The sequence below is a fragment of the Podarcis filfolensis genome, assembly GCF_964270895.1.
Source record: "Podarcis filfolensis genome assembly, chromosome: 17".
In the NCBI taxonomy this organism is placed as follows: Eukaryota; Metazoa; Chordata; class Lepidosauria; order Squamata; family Lacertidae; genus Podarcis; species Podarcis filfolensis.
Genome location: NC_139621.1, coordinates 8435638 through 8460216, shown reverse-complemented (window position 1 = coordinate 8460216; position 24579 = coordinate 8435638). Strand labels below are relative to the sequence as shown.

General features: G+C 46.3%; 1 protein-coding gene across 2 annotated transcripts in view; it reads right to left on the bottom strand.

Annotated features, from left to right (window-relative positions):
• TRIP10 (thyroid hormone receptor interactor 10) overlaps positions 1 to 24579 on the bottom strand; it is an 86044-nt gene that overhangs the window by 12494 nt on the left and 48971 nt on the right. Inside the window, exons 2-10 of one of the 2 annotated variants that reach the window (XM_083593415.1) lie at positions 20979 to 21094; positions 16629 to 16685; positions 15600 to 15747; positions 14290 to 14352; positions 12452 to 12556; positions 11133 to 11261; positions 8757 to 8903; positions 7250 to 7453; positions 2624 to 2806 (exon numbers count right to left, since the gene is read on the bottom strand). In XM_083593415.1, the coding sequence (XP_083449541.1) occupies positions 2624 to 2806; positions 7250 to 7453; positions 8757 to 8903; positions 11133 to 11261; positions 12452 to 12556; positions 14290 to 14352; positions 15600 to 15747; positions 16629 to 16685; positions 20979 to 21094 (1152 nt within the window). The remainder of the gene's footprint in view (positions 1 to 2623; positions 2807 to 7249; positions 7454 to 8756; positions 8904 to 11132; positions 11262 to 12451; positions 12557 to 14289; positions 14353 to 15599; positions 15748 to 16628; positions 16686 to 20978; positions 21095 to 24579) is intronic. The other variant, XM_083593416.1, reaches the window with a different exon arrangement.

Genomic DNA, 24579 nt, shown 5'->3' with positions numbered 1-24579 from the left:
AAGGTAAGTGCAGAAGCTGGGAGTGGGGAGGAGGATTACTTGCCCCCCTCGCCTCTTCTTCCAGCCCCCCAGTGCCGTTTCTCTGGCCCGCCACAAGGTCTGAAGGACAGTGGACAGGCCCGTGGCTAAAATTTTTTGCCGGCCCCTACCCTAAAGCCTCACAGGCCCTGCTGCAGCAGATCTTGCTTGCCCTACCCAGTGTTAGGATACTGATATTCCATTCCACCTTAAAACAGATGTGTGGATTGTTGTGTGTCACATGCCTGTTTACACACCAGCACAGCACAGCTTGCTGGGAACTTGCGTTTCTGTATAGCTTTTGCTTATGCTGTTTGCTTGGAAACGAAGGGGAGCAGACATGTTTTTCCTTTGTCCTGATGCTGAATAAAATGCCTGTAAATATGTTTTAAAAAGGTAAAGGGACCCCTGACCGTTAGGTCCAGCCATGGCCGACTCTGGGGTTGTGGAGCTCATCTCGCTTTATTGGCCGAGGGAGCCGGCATACAGCTTCCGGGTCATGTGGCCAGCATGACTAAGCCACTTCTGGCGAACCAGAGCAGCGCACGGAAATGCCATTTACCTTCCCGCCAGAGCGGTACCTATTTGCACTCTGACGTGCTTTCGAACTGCTAGGTTGCAGGAGCAGGGACCGAGCAACGGGAGCTCACCCCGTCCTGGGAATTCGAACCGCTGACCTTCCAATCGGCAAGTCCTAGGCTCTGTGGTTTAACCCACAGCGCCACCTGCGTCCCTAAATATGCTTTACACAGCCTCTAATCTGCCCTTTTGTTGCAAAGAGTTTTTATCTCGGCTGGCTTGCGTGCTCAGTTTCTGAAGTTTTCATGAAACTTGAGTTGCAGTTATACGCTGATCCAAGGACCGGGGTTCGCCCGGCTGCTGTCCAGTGAGCTGGAGCCAGCTGGAGGCCTGCCACTTGCCCCCGTTCCCTTGAACGCATCCCAACACCCAGCTCTACGTACAGGGCAGTAGGGCAGGTCCACCAGAAATAATCAACAGTGCTTTTGAGCATTCAAAGAACTTCATAGCATTATTTCAGCAGTTCTTATGGCAAACCTGTAAGCTAGACCACCTGTACCTTTCCCCTCCGTGGGGTGAAAGTGACTGGGGAGTGACTTGGGACAGGAAAAGTGGAAAGGAACAAGCAAACACCTCCCCCACCTGCATGATCTTCCACTCCAAACTCCCGTCTTACAACACAGCTTTGGAGGGCAAATAAATAAATTGGGAGGGGAAAACCTCACGCCACTAAGCAACACGTGTAGTTTGAGCATGAGTGGTGCATGGATTGCATAAGACCAATTAGTGAAGGCCAGGGTTAGATCCAAACTGGGGACTTCTTAGCACACAGCCAGGGTGAAAATGCAGCAGCCTTCTTTTCCACCCTTGTGTCATTCATTCTCTACTGTGCCCTGTAAGGGTCAGAACAGAGGGGCAACAGGCACCCTCATCAGATCTAGTCAGAAAAGCAAGCCAAGGCATCTATGACCTTGTTAGACAACTACAGATTATCACAGCAGGCTGTGAGCCCTTTCCAATTCCATGATCCGTAGGTCTTTCTAAAACAAGGGACCACAAATGAAGTCGCACCAAGGCTGAAAGACCATCTACCCTGGGGCTGCTTGGCAGTGACAGAGGCAAGGCAGGGAGTGTGTTTGCCTCCCTTCTACAGAGTGTAATTCGATTCAACTGCACAAATCACCAGAGTTATTTGCTCCATAAGCATCATCTTCCAGCACACTTGCTCATCTGCTTTTGTGGCATAAATGTGGCCTGAATTGTGCAAACTGACTGATAAGAACTGATGGGCTTTGCTTTGGGAAGAAGGGTGCCTTCCGATTTCTCCCACCACCTAAGCTTGTAACAAGTTCCCAAGTAAAAGCCACCTTATCTGAGCCCTGAAGAAATGCAGCAACTAAACCCTTGTCTTCCTCCCACTTTTACTGTGAACTGCTTTGGCATGATTTCATGGAAGCGTGCATAAGAATGCTTTAGGTGTGTAAGATTGGAAAGTGCAAGTCTTTGAAACTACATTCATGCATGGACTACGACTGCCAGTTCATTGGAGCTAAAACTAGTTCTTGTTTGGGTCTGTGCAAATAAAATATAATAATAATAATAATAATAATAATAATAATAATAATAATGGGGCACAGTTAAAAAGTCAAAAACCCAAATCTCAGGCAGACACTCTAAGCTATCGCCTGAAGTCAATTGTGCTAGTATCTGAGCTCAATGGACCTCATTGCCCTTGCAAGACTCCATGTATCAGGAGCCCTATAGGTCAGAATGGAAGAGGGACGGGCAATATCTGCCTTTAAGACATTTTATAGGTATATGTCAGACCTGAGGTCAAGAAAGCAGCATAACCAGCTGCACCAGAAATAGACAATGGATAGACTGACTGCATATTCAAATTTGAAATGTCTCTTTTCCATATTCAGTGTACTGGCAAACAGTGGCTGCTTTGAAACGAATAGGTGATCTAGGATTCTGGCTTTTTAAAAAGTGTCTTCTCAGCACCAAAACTACGACTGGCAGGCAGGTGCCTTTGGAAGCAGGAGGCACGTGATGCTGGTTTAGCAAAGAGCAATTGTCCACTTACCCCCCGTTTGAGGCTGCGGAAGGACGTGATGCGGGGTTTGACTGTCTTATTGATCTCGTTCAAACAGTAAGACAGGGGGTCACGGGTGAATTTGGGGGATGGAGGTCCATTGATGGCAGATGAGGAAGGGGAAGAAGTGGAGGAGGAAGGGCAACTTAAGGGAGAAAGGGGAGGGGGTGGAAGCTAGCGGCAGACAAGGGTCGTGAACAGGAAACGAAACACAAAAGAATGGAGAAAACTCTGTAAGAAAATAAAAAGGCACACGGAGACACACACACAAAAAAAACCACCCCCAAAACACAACAACAACAAAAATTACAGTACATTCCATCTATACGGTACATTCTTACAATGGAGAGCAACCCATTGGCCAAACGTTTTTAGAAACCATTTGCCCTGAGAAGCAATGGCTAAGTTCGCCTACCTCAACCACCTGACAAGACAACAAATAGCAATCCAGTGTGCCCAATATAACAGGAATGCACTGTAATAAAACCCCACCACCAAGAATACATGGGGAAGGGGGGGGGAGAGGCAGGAGGCAACAGCACAAGATGTAGAGCAACACTTCACCACCACGGACAGTATGAAAAAGAGAGAGGGAGTTGCAGAGTCATGCCAAGATGCAAAGCTGGCTTTCTGTGTAGGCATCTCATTCAAACATGTCCTTAGATATTCCCCCCCCCCATCCTGAAATTCCTGGTCACCGATCCCATGATTTAAGGGCTGGCCCTAAACTGCAATACCATGGGAGGATGAGGTTTGAAGGGATGGGGCACAATATTGTTGTTGTTTAGTCGTGTCTGACTCTTCATGACCCCATGGACCAGAGCATGCCAGGCACTCCTGTCTTCCACTGCCTCCTGCAGTCTGGTCAGACTCATGTTTGTAGCTTCGAGAACACCATCCAACCATCTCGTCCTCTGTCATCCCCTTCTCCTTGTGCCCTCCATCTTTCCCAACATCAGGGTCTTTTCCAGGGAGTCTTCTCTTCTCATGAGGTGACCAAAGTATTGGAGCCTCAGCTTCAGGATCTGTCCTTCTAGTGAGCTTCAGGATCCAGCTTCAGGATCTGTCCTTCCAGTGAGCACTCAGGGCTGATTTCCTTAAGAATGGATAGATTTGATCTTCTTGCAGTCCATGGGACTCTCAAGAGTCTCCTCCAGACCATAATTCAAAAGCATCAATTCTTCGGCGATCAGCCTTCAGAAGCCATTTTTGAAGGCCAGGGAATTCAGTAGCACTGAATACTTTGAGGGAGCCACCATTTCCACTCCCCACCCCATGCTCTCCCTGTTTCAAATTAAGCCTTCAGAGCTCGTGCAACTCACCCCTCCTCCCAATGGACCCTTCCCCCTTGAAATGCTGCTTTGTGTTCCTGACTACCCCATCACAGGGTGGAATCAGCCTTGCTTTACTGAGAGCACCCTGACGAAAACACACAACCTTTGTCTCTCTTGGAATGAGTCACATGGCGGGTCGAGGGATTCCTCGGAGCTGGACCCAAATTCCCTGCGCCTCTGAAGGCCACACTGCCAATCAAGTTGAGAAAGCAGCATGCGGTCACTCCAGGGGAGCACCCCACCCCGACAGCAGCTTCCTGTGGAGCTGCGCAAAATTGGCACTTGGTTTGCAACAGCTGGAAGAGTCGCGGCCGAGGAATTGCGTCAGACTCGTTCCGGCGTGGCTGCACCTTGCCACAGGGGAGCTGCAAGAAGCTTGGGAGCCCTGCGCAAGCTAGGAAGAGAAACTTGCTGAAGCTCAGCGAGGGAGAGTCTGGTCAGGGACTGGATGAGAGACTGCCTGGAAAAAAACCCCGTTTGCTGCCTTAGGTTCCACAGCAGAAGAAAGATGGGGAATAAAGGCAATATACTGTATTTTTCGCTCTATAAGACACACCAGACCACAAGACGCACCTAGTTTTTGGAGGAGCAAAACAAGAAGAAAAAAATTCTGAATCTCAGAAGCCAGAACAGCAAGAGGGATCGCTGTGCAATGAAAGCAGCAATCCCTCTTGCTGTTCTGGCTTCTGGGATAGCTGTGCAGCCTGAATTCGCTCCATAAGACGCACACACATTTCCCCTTACTTTTTAGGAGGGAAAAAGTGAGTCTTATAGAGCAACAAATACGGTATATGCTGTGAAAAGCATCAGCACCAGGCAGTGGGGCTTAAAGGCAGCAAGCCAGAATCTAAGAGACTTTATCGATCAAGTGAATGCTGGGATTTTGGCATACACACACTCATTTGGCTCAGAAGTCAGCATCTCAAAGCACTGTTGCCGGGAGGGGGGTGGTAAGTGAGAGGCAAGAACTATCAGACCGGTGTCGGACACATGACGGAAGGAAAACAAGGCTTCGCTGAGATTATGAACAGCCTTTGCCCCCTCACCTCCCGGATGCAGGAAGCAAAAGAAGTAGCAAAAGAACTGAAGATCTTTTGGGTGTCCCACATGAACTAAAAAGGGGCCTGGCAAGTTCTCTTAGAGATACATTGGATCCTGGACCACAGCTCCCATCTTCCTCAGCCAGCATAGCGGATGGTGAGGGGGTGGGGGGTTGTAGCCCAACAACAACCAAAGACCCAAGGTCAACAGAGTTAGTGCTCTTATTTCCTCCCCAACTAGAAGACACTCGTGGCTACGCAAGGAGAAAACAGGAAGCAACAGGAAGCAAGAAGCAAGGCAGCACACAGGACATGGAATAAATTACACAGTATTTTTATGTGAGCCAAGCCAGCAGAGTCTGGCTCTCCTGTAACATCTGCACTGCGAGATTTACAGGACAGATGTGGCTGAGGAGAGTTCACAGCCCAGATCTAGCAGCAGAAGAGTTAGGGAGCGAAACGAAGGGCAGCTTAAGAGGAAAGCAGGAGAAAGGAACCTTCACAGCACCCGAGGAAGTTGTTCAGGTGGGAGAAAGTAGGAAGGAAGGAAGGAAGGAAGGAAGGAAGGAAGGAAGGAAGGAAGGAAGGAAGGCCTTGCTAAAATGAGCTTTTTGCGAAAGAACAGCCTGTGCACAAGTTATAAAGGAGCCTCTGGAGAAAACTAGCTAGAAATGTGAGGGCTTGCTGAAGCAGATCTTGGGCCTATGCCATAACCATCTCCATAATACAAACACAGGGGTCAGCTAGGGACTGTAGGGAAGAGGAACGCCCTCCTCTGAGTGACAGGGGCAGCTGGAAGTGAGAATAGCAGGTTCCAGAGGCAGAGATCCAAGGCTTCCATAGCAGAGAGGCTGGGTGACACGAAGGGCAGGAGGCTGACCTGGCCAGTGGCTGAATAACAGGAAGGAAGGGATAGCCAAGTTATGACCTTCCAACGGCAGAGGTGTCTACCATTAGTTATTGCAAGACAACCACTTTTGGGGAAGCATTGATCAGGCCCAGAAAGTTAGAGGAGAAACCTCTTTGTTAAGGGCTAGTACAAGCAGCCGGAAAAGAGGCAGGAGAGGGCAGCCAGAAAGTGGAATGACATGGAGGGAGGTGCAAAATCATGGCATTTGCTAGCTTGCCTGTCGTGCTGCCATCTGGCAGACGAGCAAAGTGGCAGAGGCAGGGAGGAAGGCATGAGGTCAAAAGGGGCAACCTGCTGGAGATCCAGGACTCTGGAGAGGAACCCAGGAGATGAACACTGTGGTGATCACCCCTCTTCTCTCCAATCCCTTCCCCCAATTTTACTCAATCACACTTCACAACCTGATCTGTGAACAGAACCTGGTAGCTATGGGAATCACACAAGCCTGAGGGCCAATGGGTTGAGGGCAGAAGGACAATACTTCCTGGCAGGGTGGATTTGATTTAAATCAAAATGATTTAAATCACTATTTAAATCAAGATTTAAATCACTAGTCCAGGCTTCCTCAAACTCGGCCCTCCAGATGTTTTGAGACTACAATTCCCATCATCCCTGATCACTGGTCCTGCTAGCTAGGAATCATGGGAGTTGTAGGCCAAAAAAAAAAATATTTGGAGGGCGAAGTTTGAGGAAGCCTGCACTATCAGTAAGACTTGATTTAAATCATTTAATATTTACAACCAGATGAAGGTTTCATTTTTAGAATAATCAATTTTCAGAGTAGTTTTTACAGTTATATAAAAAATTACTGATTTGCTTCTGCTATCAGAAATACATAGACAGATAATTATGAAATTATTGTGAGGTTTAATAAGTTAACTGTTTATATCGGGACAATTTTTCTGCTGTACTTTATTGGAAGGAGAAAAACAATCATTTCCTTAGTAACAATTTAAACAATTTATTTAACTAAAACAATAACATTATAGCATATGTATCCATGTTAACTGATGTAGTTAAACAAATTCTTAAAAAAAAAGAAAAGAGGCGACTTAGACTGAGTTTTAGCACACATAAAAAACTTAAAACAAATCCTTATTTCCTGATGAATAGCCTTTGGACTATAATGTAACTTAAATAGAAAACTATGTTTAGAAAGATTTTTCCTCCGAAAGCATTTTATTTTAAAAACCCAATTTAAATTTAAAAATCCAATTAAAAATTTAAAAATCTGAATTTTTTTGAATTTATTTTTAAATCATTGATTTTTATCCACCCTGCTTCCCGGCCACCCTTTTCCAGGCTGTCCCAGGCCCTCCATGCCAGTCCTCACCTTGCTCTTCCTGCTGAAGGGCCAGCGCTTCCCCTTGCTCTTGCCCAGCAGGCGGGGGTCCAGGCGACCATCGAGGGTGCCGCGGGGGTTGCCAAGGCTGCTGTCTGATGAGGTACGATTGATGGGTTGGCTGAAGTCTTCAAAATCCATGTCTCCTGGCCTCTCAAAGCCCGATTTGTGCAGTTCAATCAGCATCTGGGAATCCTACAGGAGAAGAACATCCTTCTGAATGACCTTGAGGAATAGAACCACCTCCAGCCCAATTGTGCTGCTGAGCCAACACAACCCAGTTGTGCTGCTGAGGACCAGAGGAGGATATGGCAGAAATTTTGTGGTAGTTTGAGAGTACACTGAGTTTGTGGGATGAAATCCATTGGTACGGTCAAATGCAACTTTCCTTATTTCCCTAGAGTGGGCACAAGCAGGGGGACATCCAGTCAGTGTAACTTCCTGTTCCACTGGTCTGGAGCTTCCTCTCCCTGCACGTGACCTGGGAGATGGGCATGGCTCTGGCTGACTCCACAAAAGAGCCATGCAGCCATTTTCTCAGTTTGTCTTGTCTCTTATTGCTCTCTTGATGATCTTTTGCTGCCACGCTGCTCTCCTGCAGTCATTTTGTTCTATCAATGTAATTTTGCTGTCTGCTGGCTCTCAGCCAGCAGCACATGAGTTCAGTCTCTCTATGAGATAAACTCACTCTTTCCTTATGTAACTACCAAGTAAAGCCTGCCTTTCAGAGATCATATTGTGAACTGAAATGTGAGTAAAAAGAAAAGTTCGCAAACCGGAACACTTACTTCAGGGTTTGCAGTGCCTGGGTTCCAAGTTGTTTGAGAACCAAGGTATACCTGAAGGAACGTCTTCACCCCCATCACTCAGCCCAGACCCTGAGGTCCAGCTCTGAGGGTCTTCTGCTGGTTCCCTCACTACAAAAAGTGAAGTTACAGGGAACCAGGCAGAGGGCCTTTTTGGTAGTGGCGCCCACCCTGTGGAGCACCCTCCCTTCAGATGTCAAGGAGATAATGAACTATCCAACTTTTAGAAGACATCTGAAGGCAGCCCTGTATTGGGAGGTTTTTAATGTTTGATGCCTTTTTATGTTTTATCTATTTTGTAAGCCGCCCAGCGTACCGCTCCGGCGGGAAGGTAAACGGCGTTTCCATGTGCTGCTCTGGTTCGCCAGAAGCAGCTTAGTCATGCTGGCCACATGACCTGGAAGCTGTACACCGGCTCCCTCGGCCAGTAAAGCAAGATGAGCACCACAACCCCAGAGTCGGCCACGACTGAACCTAATGGTCAGGGGTCCCTTTAGCTTTAAGCCGCCCAGAGCAGCTGGGGAAACCCAGCCAGAAGGGTGGGGTATAAATAAATTTAAAATATTATTATTATTATTATTATTATTATTATTATTATTACCTATGCATGAACTACAGTGGTTATTTGACAGCACACCAACTATTCCGCAGTGCAGAGGGGAAACGTTACAACTTATCTGGGAGGCACTTACGTTCTTCTCATCCACCACATCTGCTGCTGCCTTCATGCCCTCCAGACACTTCCCAATAATGGGCATAACTTGCTGCTCCGTCTCTGAAAAAACGCTGTAGCCTTCCTTGAGGCGCAGTGTCCGCCGCTCGTCCATCTCTTGCAGCTTCTAGGAATGGGGGGAAGGAAGGGAGCAACACACACAAAAGGGACAATCAGAACTTGAGGATTAGAGAGGCAAGGTTCCTCACAGGGAGCTAGGATCCCCTCAGCACCCCCGTCCTACCAGAACCCACATCACCCACAAAACGAAGAGGCCCGTCTGGTTATCAAGCCTCTGTTCCTTGCAGTCAGCAAGGCATGTGGCACTGGGAAGGCTGGTGCAAATTTTAAAATGTCACGATGCCATCTAAAAAATGCCTGTTATAATAGCTGCATTTGGGTTTGTTCTTTTTTTAAAAAATAAACTTTTTAAATTAATTTTCTTTTCTCTCATTACAAATATACTTATAATATTCAACTTACATAACATCTCTCCCTCCCCCCTTTTGGACTTCCCTCAGCTTCCATTTCTGATTTATTAATCTCATTAGTATATTCTGCTATTTTCTACGAATATCATATTTTCCCTTTTATTACATTATTTGTTCCCTATCCATAAGGTTGTGAATGTTTATTTAAATCCTACCATCAGGTCAATATTCTTTCTTTGTTTCTGCAAATATGATATAAAAGGTTCCCACTCTTTTTCAAAATCCCTACTGTCCTTTTCCCGAAGTCTGTCTGTCAGCTTCGCCAACTTCACATAACTCATCAGTTTTTCTTGCCTGTTCTTCGTATTTGGGTTTGTTCTAATGCAATAGCATCCAGGCTCAACTTCCCAGTTGTCTCCAGATAAAAAGATTTTAGGTAACGGGACAACAAGGGTGTGAGTGCATTTTCTAGCATTTTCAGGACTATCATCAGTAGATTGCAAACTGGCAAGGATCAATTTTAATCGATGAAGCAATAAACTGCCTTCTTTATTTTCTAAGCTATGTTTTTAAAGTTTTTCTGATGAGGCAGTGGGAAATGAATAAGAAACCCTTTTAAAACCACCTTTCCTTTTTAAGAAGGGTAGCTATGGTTTGTTGTCAGGTTATCTCAAAAAGGCCCTTATTACTGAGGTTCTGGTAGTACACAAATGCAAATTTAAAATTTTAGGTTTTAAAGCAGACGGTTAATCAATTAACAAAAGGATCCAATGCATGCCTTACTCAGACGTTAGTCCCATTCAGCTCAATTTGGAATTTACTCTCAGGTAGGTATGTACACAATTGCAGCCTGAATACTTTGTGTGGTAGCCCTAATAATGTTCAAGGAATTTTTTTTTAAAAAAGCCCACCCCAGGAATGGCACTTGTGAAGTTAGGAAAGGTTATTAACCCACCCACCTTCCTCCATTACCCCCAGAGAGGAGGTTCCTGCTTTCTTTGTCGTGGGATCTTTCCACATTCTCAACCAGCCCCTTTTCCCACAAATGCTAGAAGCCTTCCCCACAGAGCAGAGATTAACAAGGCTGCAGTGGCCCAAGGTGAACTTCCTGACGAAGACATGTGTTATAGGTCTCCAATGACCTATACTGCCAAGTTATTTTCTTCTGGGGGAAGGCTGAGAGCCTATCTAATATCTGAAGTCAGAAAATATTCTACGAGGAGGAGCCACAAAAAGAGCTGCTCTAGGAGAAGCTCTAGTTTTCTGGAATTCCCTTTTCTGGAAGTTCCATGGCGCTTGCTTCATTTTAGGTGATCTGAGGCAGGCCTATCTTTTCCTCCAGCTTTTAGCAATCCTTGATGTTCGCTGGTCCCAATCTGCTGCTGCTGGACAGCTAGTTTTTAGAGCTGTTGCTCTTTCCCCTTGTTGCAGGGATGGAAAGATCAGAGTATGTTTCTGGTTCATGCTAGTTTCACACGCATTTGTTCTTAAATATGTTCTGCCCTGTTACCACCTCAGTATGTGATTAAAAAACAACAACAAAACCCTGCATTAAAATTTGCATTTTGTTATTTTCCCCACAACCTGCCACAAATATGCTTTGTGGATGCATTTAAAACTTATACATGTGTTTTGTTACGTTTCTTTGAGCAGAGAACTGTATTCCAAAAATTTGAGAAGGGCAGAAGGATGATTGCATTCTGATCTGTGTATTAGTATGGAATTGCAAGTCAGGTTGGTTCACGTAGAAGAATCGCTAGATGGTTGATTTTTATAGAGCAAGGTTTATTTTAAAATGCTGTTCTAGGGCTTTTTGTTGAGGGCTACTTTGTTTGTTGAGGGCTACTTTGAAGGGCGGCTTAGGCTAAAGGGAGTTGCAGAAAACTCTAAACTAAAATGTTAGGAAGTTTCTTAGAGAGACTTGCATTGAAGATTTGTGGCATCTCCAAAAAGTAGAACTGGCTCTGATTGTGGTTAAACTTCTGCAGATATGAAGCATATTCATTCTTGCTCTCCTCAGCCATATGACTCCTCAGGTTTGCCTGCTGCTTTGCCTGGAGAAGGTAAGGGGAAATGGATCAGCAGAAATACTTTGGTTACAGTCAGCTCTACAGCAGAGGTGGGGAATCTGTGACCCTTCCAGGCACTGAGGAAATCCAGTTCCTACCAGCCCCAGCTAACATGGCCAGTGATCAGGGATCAAGGGAGCCCAGCAAAATCTGGGGGGAACCAAGGTTCCCCGCCCCTGGGCTTAGTAAGTCATCCAAACCTAGGCTTGTGGGTTGAGCTCTCCCCAAAAAACCACAAGATGTAAACCGTAGGACTGTCTTGCAGACTGTCTCGCCAGAGTGGTGCATGCTCTTGTTTCAGGGAACCAGGCAGAGGGCCTTTTTGGTAGTGGCACCCACCCTGTGGAATGCCCTCCCACCAGATGTCAAGGAAATAAACAACTAGCTGACTGCTTTCCCGTAACTTCGCTTCTCGCAGTGAGGGAATGGCCAGAAGGCCCTTGGCACTAGACCTCAGTGTCTGGGCTGAACGATGGGGGTGGAGACACTCCTTCAGGTATACAGGACCGAGGCCATTCAGGGCTTTAAAGGTCAGCACCAACATTTTGAATGGTGCTCGGAAACGTACTGGGAGCCATTGCAGATCTCTCAGGACTAGTGTTATGTGGTCTTGGCAGCCACTCCTAGTCACCAGTCTAGCTACCGCATTCTGGATTAGTTGTAGTTTCCGGGTCACCTTCAAAGATAGCCCCACATAGAGCGCATTGCAGTAGTCCAAGCGGGAGATAACTAGAACATGCACCACTCTGGTGAGACAGTCTGCAGGCAGGTAGGGTCTCAGCTGGCGTACCAGATGGAGCTGGTGGACAGCTGCCCTGGACACAGAATTGACCTGTGCCTCCATGGACGGCTGTGAGTCCAAAATGACTCCCAGGCTGCACACCTGGTCATTCAGAGGCACAGTTACCCTATTCAGGAGCAGGGAGTCCTCCATACCCACCCGCCCCCTGTCCCCCAAAAAGACGATGTCTTGGCTTTAATGGCTAACTGGAGAAAGAAGCTGTGGTTTGCTTAGAAAGCTTTCATAAGCAAAAGCAAGGGGTAGGTGGTCAGTTACGGGGCACAAGCAAACAAGGGACTCAGGATATCCGTCATGTCTTCCATTGCAGAAGGACTCTGTTACCCTCCTAAACACTATTAGGGATAGTGGTACCATCCTCTTCAAAAGCACTGACCTTCTCCACATCTGCCTTGGTAGCATTGATGTCCTGGTCCAGTTTCTCAGCAGTCAGCACAGCTTTCTCAGCCTCTCGGCAGTCTCGCTCAAACTTGCGTTTGCTCTGCAGTTAAGAGAGAGAGCCTTTGAGAGTGAGGGATGCCCGCAACAGCAAGGCCCACAACAGCAAGCCTAACAAAAGGCTACACCCATTTGGACGCAAAGTGTTAGATGCTGCCATATCTCCCTTGCAGGGATACTGACACGAGCATTGCTCGCACTTAGGCGATGAGATCTCTTGGTTTCACAGGCAGGATTAAATCACACCACCTGTTAAGTGCTCCCGTTTTGTTTGCCCCGTTCTGGGCTTTCAAATAAAAGCTGGAAATGGGAGGAGGGGTTAACAAATTGTTATGTATAGCGGGCTTTCAAAATAAGGTGCAGTACAATCAATAACACTAAAAAAGACTCTGGCTGTAGGCTTACAATTAAGCGACACATGCAAACATTTACTGGAAAAGGAGTGGGTGGAAAGGCTGTTTGTGTACACTGTCTATGGAGCTACTTTCAAAGCTTGCTGAGGCTTTGAAAGAAGCTACTAAACAAAGTGAGCTCACCTTTTATTTGGGGGTGGGGGGGACAGACGGCATAATTTATTGGGGGGGGGGTAATTCAGGTACAATTGATTGTACCCAGTGGAGAGGGAGAGGAGAGGTGGAGAATGGACAGGTGACCTTTCCCAGTTTAGACAGCAAGAGCTTCACTGAAGTTCACCAACTGGAAGGCCACTTAGATTCATCTTTCCAGATTGTCTCCACGTTCAAGGTTACGCTTAAGGTAGGCTCAAAATTCAGCCCACTGAATATTCTAAACTGGGCTCTAAAGTAAAACAAAGCCCACAAACAATTCCCCCCACTAATTAATGTGGGGAAAAGTAAACACAACAATGTGTTTGTGCCTTGTAGAATGTAGGAATGTGAATCACAATGGAGGCACTGCACAGCCAAAATAGGGAAGGCAGGAACTGACTTTGGCAAGTGCATGCACACTCACATGTAAAAACTGAGTGTACCTGCGTGTGAATGTATGCAGGAAGGAAATTCAATGTATGCAAGGTCTTATAATATGACTTTTTTCTGCTTTAAGGGAAACTTGAGCAAGTGTACTATTTCTTTTTGAGACTACATCTAATGCATGCACACCCCTACAAAGAAAAACATTTACAGGTTGACAAGAGATCCCTGTGGTCTTCCAAGGTTTCAGTCTTGGCTTATTTGCACATCACTCTATTGCACCTTCTTTGAAATCTTCTCTTAAAACCCTTCATGCAACAAGAACAAAGCACTAGAACAATGCCAGAGATGGGTTCAGTTTTGTTTCTGGGGAGCTTGCACCTCTGTTGCTCATAAAGGTTTGTTCTTGCGTAGCCCAAGCTAGGATCTCCACCTCCCCCCCCCCCATGATTTACAAAAGTTGAGAAGTTCTTGGAGACTTCCAAAGCTAACGCAGGAAATTCTATGGTTGATGCCATAATAAAGCCAATGCTACAGCTGGTGCATTCTCCTCTCTCTTTCCATGTGCATTGGATTCTGTCCTCTTCCTTGCTTTCCTCCATCTGTCATCCCCAAATTTAATTTTGAAAAAAGGACAGAGGAAACATTCTTGGTGAAAAAAAAATGATGTTTCCATTCACTAAATGTTTGGAGAATTCTAAAGGGATCAATGACCCCTCCACAGCTGTGTTCCTGTTCCGAACATTGGCCAAATCCACAGAAGTTGTTTTAGGTCTTCCGAGCATATGAGCCTCAGACTCTGCACACCGCTTGTAGAGCTAGGCTGAAGATGAAAACAACTCACATTTTCAAGTTGCTTGAAGGAGTTCTCCAGCTGCTGCTGAGCCCTTCGGCCTTCTTGCAAGTGCTGGAGAAGGAGAAAGTTTACAGAATGAAAGCCTTTGTTAGAAGTGTCATGATGCTTCTGCCAGAACCCAAACAGTTCTGTCAATCATTTTCAAATGATGACAGAAGTACCTCAGAAAGAGCAAAAGGCCACCTGCTTCTACCAAAAGTGTCTTCTTGCACCTACCTGCTACCCGATCTACCTAATTCTTCCCATCTTTTCACCAGAACACTACAACCCTAAGAAAACTTACTGAAGAAATGAGCCCCCAAACAGGTCCAAGTCCCTACTGTCTACAATCTGAAAAAGAGTGTTTTGGGACAGAGTGGGGTGGGCTTCAAAGGAGATGCCTCAGCCTGAAAAGTCAGAAGTACTCATAATTCAAGGTTACTTCCTAATCAGGTACTCTAGTTCCACTGTGCTGAAGTCATGCAGGCTGCTCCACAGAACTTAATTTTGAAAAGTCACACAGAAATACTGCAATAAATAAAGAATCTATTGCTAGCCCTCCTCTCCAAAACCTGCCTAATTTTAACATTATCCTAGTTCCCAACCCTCAATGACTCAAAAGTCAACACTGCTGATGGAGAATTTAGCAACAACAAGGTGATATTTTTAGTGTCCCCTTTTTGTTATGTTATTCAAATTGATTTTGTTGGTTTTTATTTTATTTTATTGTATTGTGCTTTTGCTGTTAACAAACACTCTCCTGATGGAAGAGTGACAGATGAACCAAAATTGGGTGTGGTTGTTTTTTTTTAAGGGGGGTACTTTACAATAAGGCATGGTGGACTCAGCAGTCAAAAACAGTTTTTGAAAGCAGTTTGCCACGCAGCATGCAGTGGCTGCTACTCAAACTAAGAACAGATCTACAGCCCTCTTGGGCTTACAGAACTGAGTTTCACAGTTCTCTGGATCTTGGCCATCGTAAGTAAGTACATAAAAAATCTCTACGCCAATGCCAGCAGCCACCAGGAACATCTGGAAGTAGCATGGAAGCTCTCCCCACAGATGATGCAGATGGTCAAGCGATCCACTCTGTATGCACGAAGGCAAAAAGGCCAGGGACGATATGCCTTCAACTCCTGCTGAACAAGCAGCAAGAGAGCCGGGGGAGCACAAAATATGAAGTGCCCCTCACAGAGAGGTACACCTGAATGATTTTGTTTTTCAGGACCCCTGGGCAGCAGAATCAGAACCTGATTTGGTCCCCCGATTGACCATTATGCAGAGTTTCTTGACCCTACAAAGGCAGGGGGGCACTTTACCGACTTCCTCTCCTGTTTGAGCTCCTGCGAGTACTTGGCAACCTCCACACAGATCCGCGTTAGAAGGTTCTCAGCTACCAGCTCACGCTGGCCTGCAAAGTCGTTCAGCTCCTTCACCACCTGAAGGAAGGCCTGATATTGGCAGAACCTGAAAAGGAGAGGAAAGGCAGGAAGATTGTGCCCAGTAGCAGAGAATGAATGAATGAATGAATGAATGAATGAATGAATGAATGAATGAATGAATCTTTATTTGCATCAGCCATCGGCCGTAGCAATAAAACAACAATGCAATATACAAAGAATAGAAATAAAAGTCAATTATATAAAATACATTTCGGGGTTTTGAATCAATAGTCAAATGGTTGCTCTTATTCTGATTGCTCCAGCAAAAACCTTGCAACCTTTGCTGTCACCTGCTCATCTTGATCTGCCAAGATCAAGCAGCGGCAGTGGTTGGGCGACCTGGAATGGACAATAAAAGAGGGGTGATAATCTCATTCCTCAAGTCTTTATAAAGAGTGCAAGCCAGAAGGGCATGCACCACCAATTCGGAACTGCCATCTCCACAGGGACATAAGTGTTTTTCAGTTCGAAAGCATGCCAGTACAAGTAGATAAATAGGTACTGCTGTGGCAGGAAGGTAAATGGCGTTTCTGTGCGCTCTGGTTACCTTCTTGGTGTCCCGTTGCACCAGAAGCAGTTTAGTCCTGCTGGCCACATGACCCGGAAAGCTGTCTGTGGACAAACACCGGCTCCCTTGGCCTGAAAGCGAGATGAGCGCTGCAACCCCATAGTCACCTTTGACTGGGCTAAACTGTCCAGGGGTCCTTTACCTTTTTTACTGCCACCCTGAATGACTGCTTGGGTGGTTGACCCTGCAAAGAGCCCAGGGTATGCTAGGACAAAAGTCTGTGAACCACTGACCTAAGCTTTTGTGGTCAGGGTACTTTTGCCTCAAAAATGTGTAGCACTGAGTAGGAATATCTCATGCATCGCTGCAGCTAAACATGCACTTGACACAATACATACTTTGATTCTGGGTCTTCTCGCGTAGTCCTCTTGGGAAGATGCTTCTTCACAAGATTCCTATAAATGAGAGCAAAAATGAGCTAGCCGAAGGTATTTTGCTGCTTGAAGATGAGCTCCCGTTGTGCCCCCACCCTCCCAATGCCTCCTTATATCATTCAGACATCAAACTCCTGCCTTCATCTATTGGCTGACATCCTGTCACCTTGTTTCATTTTGCTGCACCGTAGGGCTAACAAATCAAACAGGAGCCAGGTAAAAAATTGGACAGCTTTGATATTAGGCCTATAAGAAGCAGCTCCAGTCAGGTGTAGATGGAAGCGCTGATAATTGGCACAGATGAACATCCCAGAGATAATTCTTATCAAATGTGACAGGTTTAAATAAGCTGGTAATGTTTTATACAACAATTTCCCATGAATGCTGGATATTGAGCGAGTATTTTATCCTCCTTATCTTTTCTAAAGTGTACATGTGGGATCTTTGGTCACATCAATCTTTTGTTTTCAAAAGTAGGCTCCCCGCCCCCCAATTCCAATTCATTTTTCTTCAAATATTAGAAATACACAGCAGAACTGACAAGACCCACAACAGGAGCTTGAAAAAGGGAGAAAATCAAGCCTGCTGCCCAGGACTGACCTGCTGGGAGCCTGAAGGGCCCTGCCCGGCCTCTCTCCACCAGGCTTAGGGCAAGGCCTGACAGGCTCCATAAAGGCCTGCTGCCGCTGCTGCTAAGCAGAGAGGGCTCCGCTTTTGTTTTTTAAATGGCTTTTATTTTTTATCTATGTCATTTTATATTGTGATTGATACTACTGCCATATTCTTAGTTTTAGATTTTATGATTTATGTGGAAATTGTTTTCCATTTGGTTGGGTACTTTTTGATGTGTTTTATTTATTGCTTGCGACTTTTGTTACGTCGGTAATTATGTAAATCTTGTCACGTTGTAAGCCGCCTAGAGCATTGTTTTAACTATGGAAAGACGGCATACAAATAAAATGATGATGAAGAAGAAGTTGGGATGCATTTTAAAATAAGGAAAGTTGAGCCGCTTTTATGTGGAACAGGATTTTCTTACAAAGCTAGACAGAAGACTGAAGTAAATAATAATTAGCCTCCAGCCTGGGGAAAAAGATATATATGCTGTACCAAAAGGACGGAAAGGACCTCTCTGGCTCTAACAGGGAAATGTTCCCTTTGGAGCAGTGTCCATGTTGTTCCATAAGACAAGTAAACTCTTTTCTAATGTCTGCAGGACCAAACAAGGACCACCTGATTTAGCCAGGTAACTTCCAGAGTGGATTTTCACTATGTGCTGTACATGGGGCTGCCCTTGAAGATGATTCAGAAACCTCGGTTGGTCCAAAAAGCAGCTGCAGCCAGATGAACCGGCTGGGGTTCCATTGAGATCTCATACAACCCCTGTTCTGAAACAAATGCACTGGTTGCCAGTTCATTTCTGAGCCCAACTGAAGGTGCTCACCTTAGTGTTTAAAGCCCTAAACAACTCAGACTCCAAATACCTGAAATAATAATAATAATAATAATAATAATAATAATAATAATAATAATAATTTGTAGTGGCTTCCAACAAAAATTAAAAATACATTAAAATGCCACACATTAAAAACTTCCCTGAACAGGACTGCCTTCAGATGTCTTCTAAATGTCAGGTAGTTGTTTATCTCTTTGACATCTGCTGGGAGGGCGTTCCACAGGGCGGGCGCCACTACCGAGAAGGCCCTCTGCCTGGTTCCCTGTAACATGGCTTCTCACAGCGAGGGAACCGTCATAAGGCCCTTGGCGCTGGACCTCAGTGTCCAGGCAGAACGATGGGGGAGGAGACGCTCCTTCAGATATACTGGACCGAGGCCCTTTAGGGCTTTAAAGGTCAGCACCAACACTTTGAATTGTGATTGGAAACTTACGGGGAGCCATTGAAAGGCTGCCTCCTGTCCCACAGAGCCTCTCAGGTGGTCAGATCAGCAGGGCCTCCCTCTTGGTAGTTCCTCTGCCCTCAGAGGCCCTGGCATGGATGGGGTGGCCAGGGAGAGGGCATTCTCTCTGGGGCCCCTAAGCTGCTTCCCCACAGAGGTGCGCCTCGTAGCTTCATTATACGGCTCAGCCGAGGGAACAGGCTTCGCTAGGCTCAGCTGTAGCTTTCAAGCAAGCTTCAGAAGAGGGGCAACAGGAGGAGAGCAAGCACTGTACTTGCTCTGCGGACACTTTGTTTAGTTATTTCCTGCGGTTTTGGCAAACGGTGCATGAAGTGGTGGCAGGAGGCTGAGGTATAAAGGAGCCCGCAGTTGATGGACTTGGTGCCTTTCTGAATTTTTTTGCAATTCTAGGGCTCAAGAGAAGAGGAGAAACCCTTTTAAGGGAAAGGAGCCAAATGAGTAATTCTTGACTCTAAAAGGAGTAAAACTCGTGGAAAAGGACGGGTGGGGGTGGGGAGCAGAGATGGGATGAGAACAGACTAACCAACTCAGTTATTGGAGGAAGAGGAGGAGGGGAAAGCAAAGCAGCCAACTTTTGTGCTGCTGCTGTCCAGTTCAATCACCTCGGAGGACTCTGCTCCCAATTCCAAGTTTGCCTGGTCATCCAGGCCGGCAGACTGGGTGGTGGTGGTGGTAGGAATGAGTGTCACAGGATCCAGCCAAAGAGCAAAGGGACTTGGATGGCCCCTGAAGTACTGAGTGAGCCAGAAATTCAACACTCTTTTGGGTCTTCCTGGACAAGGGGCTCCATCCAAAGCGAGTCTTTGGCTCTGCTTCAGGGACAGCTGGAACAAGTGGCTGGGAAGAAGACAGCTTTAAGAAGCTCAGGGACAGAGGGCGAGAGAGAAAAGAGACTGTGTCTCAAAGGCTGGACAAAGCTGCTTGGGAACTTGGCTGGACCAGTGAATCATGGGGAGAGGGGTAGGGGAGGAGAGAGAGAATGAATAAAAACAGACCCGGGAGCAGATGCTGGAAATGAAACTGTAAGCCTCAATTAAACAGGTCCACTTAATCCAGCATCCTGCATCCAGTGGATGCTCACAAGTGGGAGATGAAAGGAGAACCCCTTTTCTGTTTATCCCCAACATTTAGTATTTGGAGGAGCATTGGGGGGCAGGATGAGGGGAGAGGGGAGGAAGGAGAATTAGATCAATTCACAAGGATGGGTTTAATAAGAGATGATGGCAATTACAGTGGTACCTTGGTTCTCAAATGGCTTGGCTCCCGAACAAATGGGCTCCCGAATGCCGCAAACCCGGAAGTAGGTGTTCCGGTTTGCAAATGTTTTTCAGAACCCGAACATCCGACACGGCTTCCGCTTGAGTGCAGGAAGCTCCTGCAGCCAATCGGAAACCGTGCCTTGGTTTTTGAACGGTTTCAGGAGTTGAATGGACTCCAGGAATGGATTAGGTTCGAGAACCAAGTTGTCATTGTGGTGTTGTTGTTGTTGTTCAAGAACCAAGGTGTGGCGATCACACAGGGTCCCCGGACGTTTGACGGTCTATTGATCCCTGTGCCACCACTGTGTTCGCTTCCCCGCTGCCACCAACCCGTTTCTCTCGGGTACACACTGAGTCCAGACAGTTGTTAACATTAAACCAAATAAACAAGTTTATTTTATAAGCATTAACAAGTTTATGGTTTCAGATAATTTTTCTTGTCAGTTTCTTAACCTTAGTTTCTTTACCGGCCTATACCTTCCTAATACGCTCTTAATGATTATCCCAACTGTTTAACTGACTCCTCTTAACAGATTCTCTCACTCTCTCACATCAGACTGGCCCAACCCACAGACTTATCCTCCCTCCTCTCTCCCTCCCGACTGACTTCTTAACAACTCTATCTCTAACTCCTCCCCTTGGGTTCCTATTGGTTAATCATTTTACACTTAGTTAACCTTTTCCTTATGACCCAGTATGATGTCACACACGGAGAAGGGCAAACGCCACACAAGGTGTCACTGTGTCATTGTTGTTGTTTTACTGAATCTAAAATAGTGGCCATCACTACATCCTGTGGCAATTCCACAATTATTCACAGTGTGAAGAACTTCATTGTTCTGTCCATCATAAACCGAATGAAAAATCAACTTGATTCTAACCAAGTATCTTGAGAAGGGGAGAAAAAAGTCACTCCATCCACTATCTCTACACTATTCTAGAATCTATCAAGCACCTCAGGAGCAGGTTTTTAAACCTCGCTCTCCCTGACAAACTGCTATTCTCCGATGCCAAGCATAAACAATGACCAGTTGGTGATTTATCCCTTCCCCTTCCCCTCCCCATGGCCCGTCCCAAGCGCTGCCATTCCCTGCCAGGCTCAGCCGTCCTTGTAATAACCCAGGCATAATACCTACCTCAGCTGCTTTGCATACGCCTGCTCGATCTCGGTCCGCTCTTTCACAAACTTGACGTATTTGTCCATCAGGTCCAGGCCCCATTGAGTGTGGCGCTCAATTGTGTCAAATTGATCCTAAAGGGGAAGAGAGCAGGCGAAACATTACCAAACAACACCGAAAGCAAGTGTAAGTGCTGGCCTCAATAGGCGGAACCGAACACGCATTTAGATGGTAAAAAACGTGTCCGGGTTGAACCACTTTCGACAGCAGCTGAGGATTCGCACGCAAAGTTCTCTGCAGCTGGAAAACTAGCAGGTCAAGGATAGAACCTTTCCCAACAGAGCCACTGAGGTGTGTTGGCTCCTCTGTCAGACTAGGAGCTGTGAGTCCAGGTTTCAAATCTCTACTCAGACATGATGCTGACTGAGTGGCTTTGGGTCTTTCATCATTTTTCCACCTACCCAACTTCATCAGTTTGTTGCAACGCTGCAGGGCGCAAGTGGGGAACCACGTCTACCACCTTGAGCTCCTTGGAGTAAAAAGTGAGGTACAGTGGACCCACGAGTTATGTACCGCTGAGTCTGGATACATGACTAATGGGTTGCGAATGTGGCAAACACATGGGTTTCGCCATGCGCGCATGCGCAGAAGTGCTCTGTGCATCGCACGTGTGAACAGAAGCGCTCTATCGCACCACGTGCGTGCGCAGAATCAGCACCTCCAGTTACGGACTTTTCAGGTTAAGTACGGACCCCTGGAATGAATATAATTCGTATCCGGAGGGTCCACTGTATAAAGGTAACAAGAAGCTAGCTTTCTATGCAAATTAACTTTTTTGGGGGGGTATAGAAGGGGGAAAATATCGGCCATGCAAGCCCCTACCCACCGTCTGAAATGACGCAGCCCAGACACAGGCTAACCAACTCAGAAAGCGCTAGGTTAAACAGCGCAGAGCCTGTCAGGGCAGGAAGGAAGAGATGTGTACTTAGGGATTGCATAACAGCAACAAGGCTTATCTGCCATATGCTGATCTATCCATTTGGCTCCCTGCCTAAATTTCACCAGGTAAGTGAGCTTGCAGGCGTAGGCCTGTCTGTTATGAGGTGCCAGTCATACAGCTCTGCCCAGATGCCCACATGAGTGTGTCCCCTTGCCAGCCTTACTCATAGGTCTAACCCAGGCATAGGCAGACTTGGCCCTCCAGATGTTCTGGGACTACAACTCCCATCATCCCTGACCACTGGTCCTGTTAGCTAGGGATGATGGGAGTTGTAGTCCCAAAACATATGGAGGGCCGAGTTTGCCTGTGCCTGGTCTAACCCATAACATTTTGGAGCTGGGAAGTAGAAACTGCCCTCTTCCCGTCCACACACACTAACACAAGGCCATTTGGGGGGGGGCGATCGGCAACACTTTTTATTTATTATTTTGATAAGCAGGAACTAATACGCAATTCACTTAAGTGACACATTGTTAATATCACATTTTTAACAGAAAATGTTAATACATGTTTAATTTGGTGTGGAAAATAAAAATACAATGGTACCTTGGGTTAAGTACTTAATTTGTTCTGGAGGTCTGTTCTTAACCTGAAGCACCACTTTAGCTAATGGGGCCTCCTGCTGCTGCCGTGCCACCGTAGCACGATTTCTGTTCTCATCCTGAAGCAAAGGTCTTAACCTGAAGCACTATTTCTGGGTTAGCGGAGTCTGTAACCCGAGGTACCACTGTATGGTACCGTACTTCAGTTTTCAAAACATTTTATTCTTTATTGTTAAACTCCTTAACGTATTGTCTATCCTTAACATATACAGTCGTACCTTGGTTCTTGAACGTAATCCGTCCATTCGATTTCCAAAACGTTCAAAAACCAAGGTGCAGCTTCCAAAAAACGTTCTAAAACCGGAACACTTACTTCCGGGTTTTTGGCGTTCGGAAGTCAAAATGCACAAGTACCAAGGCGTTCAAGAATCAAGGTACAACTGTACTTTGAGTCTTCAAAGCACATACACTTCAGTAAACCTTGAGTGTCAGCCAGGCACAAAAAATGGCACCCAGACTTTTTGAGGTGCTCACAAATGGAGAATCTTCAGGCGTGAAAAGCGCCTGGTGCCCTGCTAATTTCAAACCCTGATAAGCAGAGTCTGTCTCCTCACTCAACGTGCAACTACTAACCACCAGATCTACTGAGAATATCAACCTCTTGGATCCTTGCCAGTATTTATTTATGTTCGCAACAGATATGAGAACTTTGTCTGAATGCAAGAAGGGAAACAAATGAGTCAGGGCAGTACACTCCCCTTGACACAACAATCTCCATAACAGTGGGAGCAAGGGGCCACCCAAGGACATGTGGCTGAGTTCACAAAACAAAAGGTACAGGAAGGTATTACACAGGAGAAAAGACATGGAGAAGGGTAGTCCTCTGCTTTTCTCAAAAAAGGCAGCTTCTAATCATATTCTTAAGGGACGCGGGTGGCGCTGTGGGTTAAATCACTGAACCTAGGACTTGCTGATCAGAAGGTCGGCAGTGCGAATCCCCGCGACAGGGTGAGCTCCCGTTGCTCGGTCCCTGCTCCTGTCCACCTAGCAGTTCGAAAGCACGTCAAAGTGCAAGTAGATAAATAGGTACTGCTCCGGCGGGAAGGTAAACGGCGTTTCCGAGTGCTGCTCTAGTTTGCCAGAAGCGGCTTACTCATGCTGGCCACATGACCCAGAAGCTGTACGCCTGCCTTCTCGGCCAATAAAGCGAGATGAGCGCCGCAACCCCAGAGTCGGCCACGACTGGACCTAATGGTCAGGGGTCCCTTTACCTTTTTAATCATATTCTTAATAAGCCTAGTTTGAGCCTGTTTGGCAAATCATAATGGGCTTGCTCCCCAAGTTAGTTTGGACTTGCGCTGCACACAGCATGAGCCACATTCTGACATGAGCTACAGTGCTGAGAATGGTGCAGAGACCATGGGTGGAGTGTGAAGTCTGGAGCAGTACGGTCGTACCTCAGAAGTCGAACGGAATCTGTTCCAGAAGTCCGTTCGACTTCCAAAATGTTCAGAAACCAAAGCGTGGCTTCTGATTAGCTGCAGGAAGCTCCTGCAGCCAATCAGAAGCCACAGAAGCCCCGTCGGATGTTCGGCTTCCGAAAATAGTTCGCAAACCGGAACACTCACTTCTGGGTTTGCGGCGTTCGGGATCCAAAATGTTCGAGAACTAAGCTGTTCGAAAACAAACGTACAGTGGTACCTATGGTTACAAACTTAATTCGTTCCGGTGGTCCGTTCTTAACCTGAAACTGTTCTTAACCTGAGGTACCACTTAAGCTAATGGGGCCTCCCACCGCCGCGCTGCCAGCGCACAATTTCTGTTCTCATCCTGAGTTAAAGTTCTTAACCCAAGGTACTACTTCTGTGTTAGCGGAGTCTGTAACCTGAAGTGTCTGTAACCCGAGGTACCGCTGTAGGACTGTACAAGCAGAAAGCAGGATTTTTCTACTACCTTTTAACAAGCTGTCTATATTACACATGACTCAGAACTGAGTGCTGCTATTCTGTGAATTAAAGTAGAGCTATGCCTGTCCACTGGAAGCTTTTATAGCACCATACAGCTGCCAGGGCTTGAA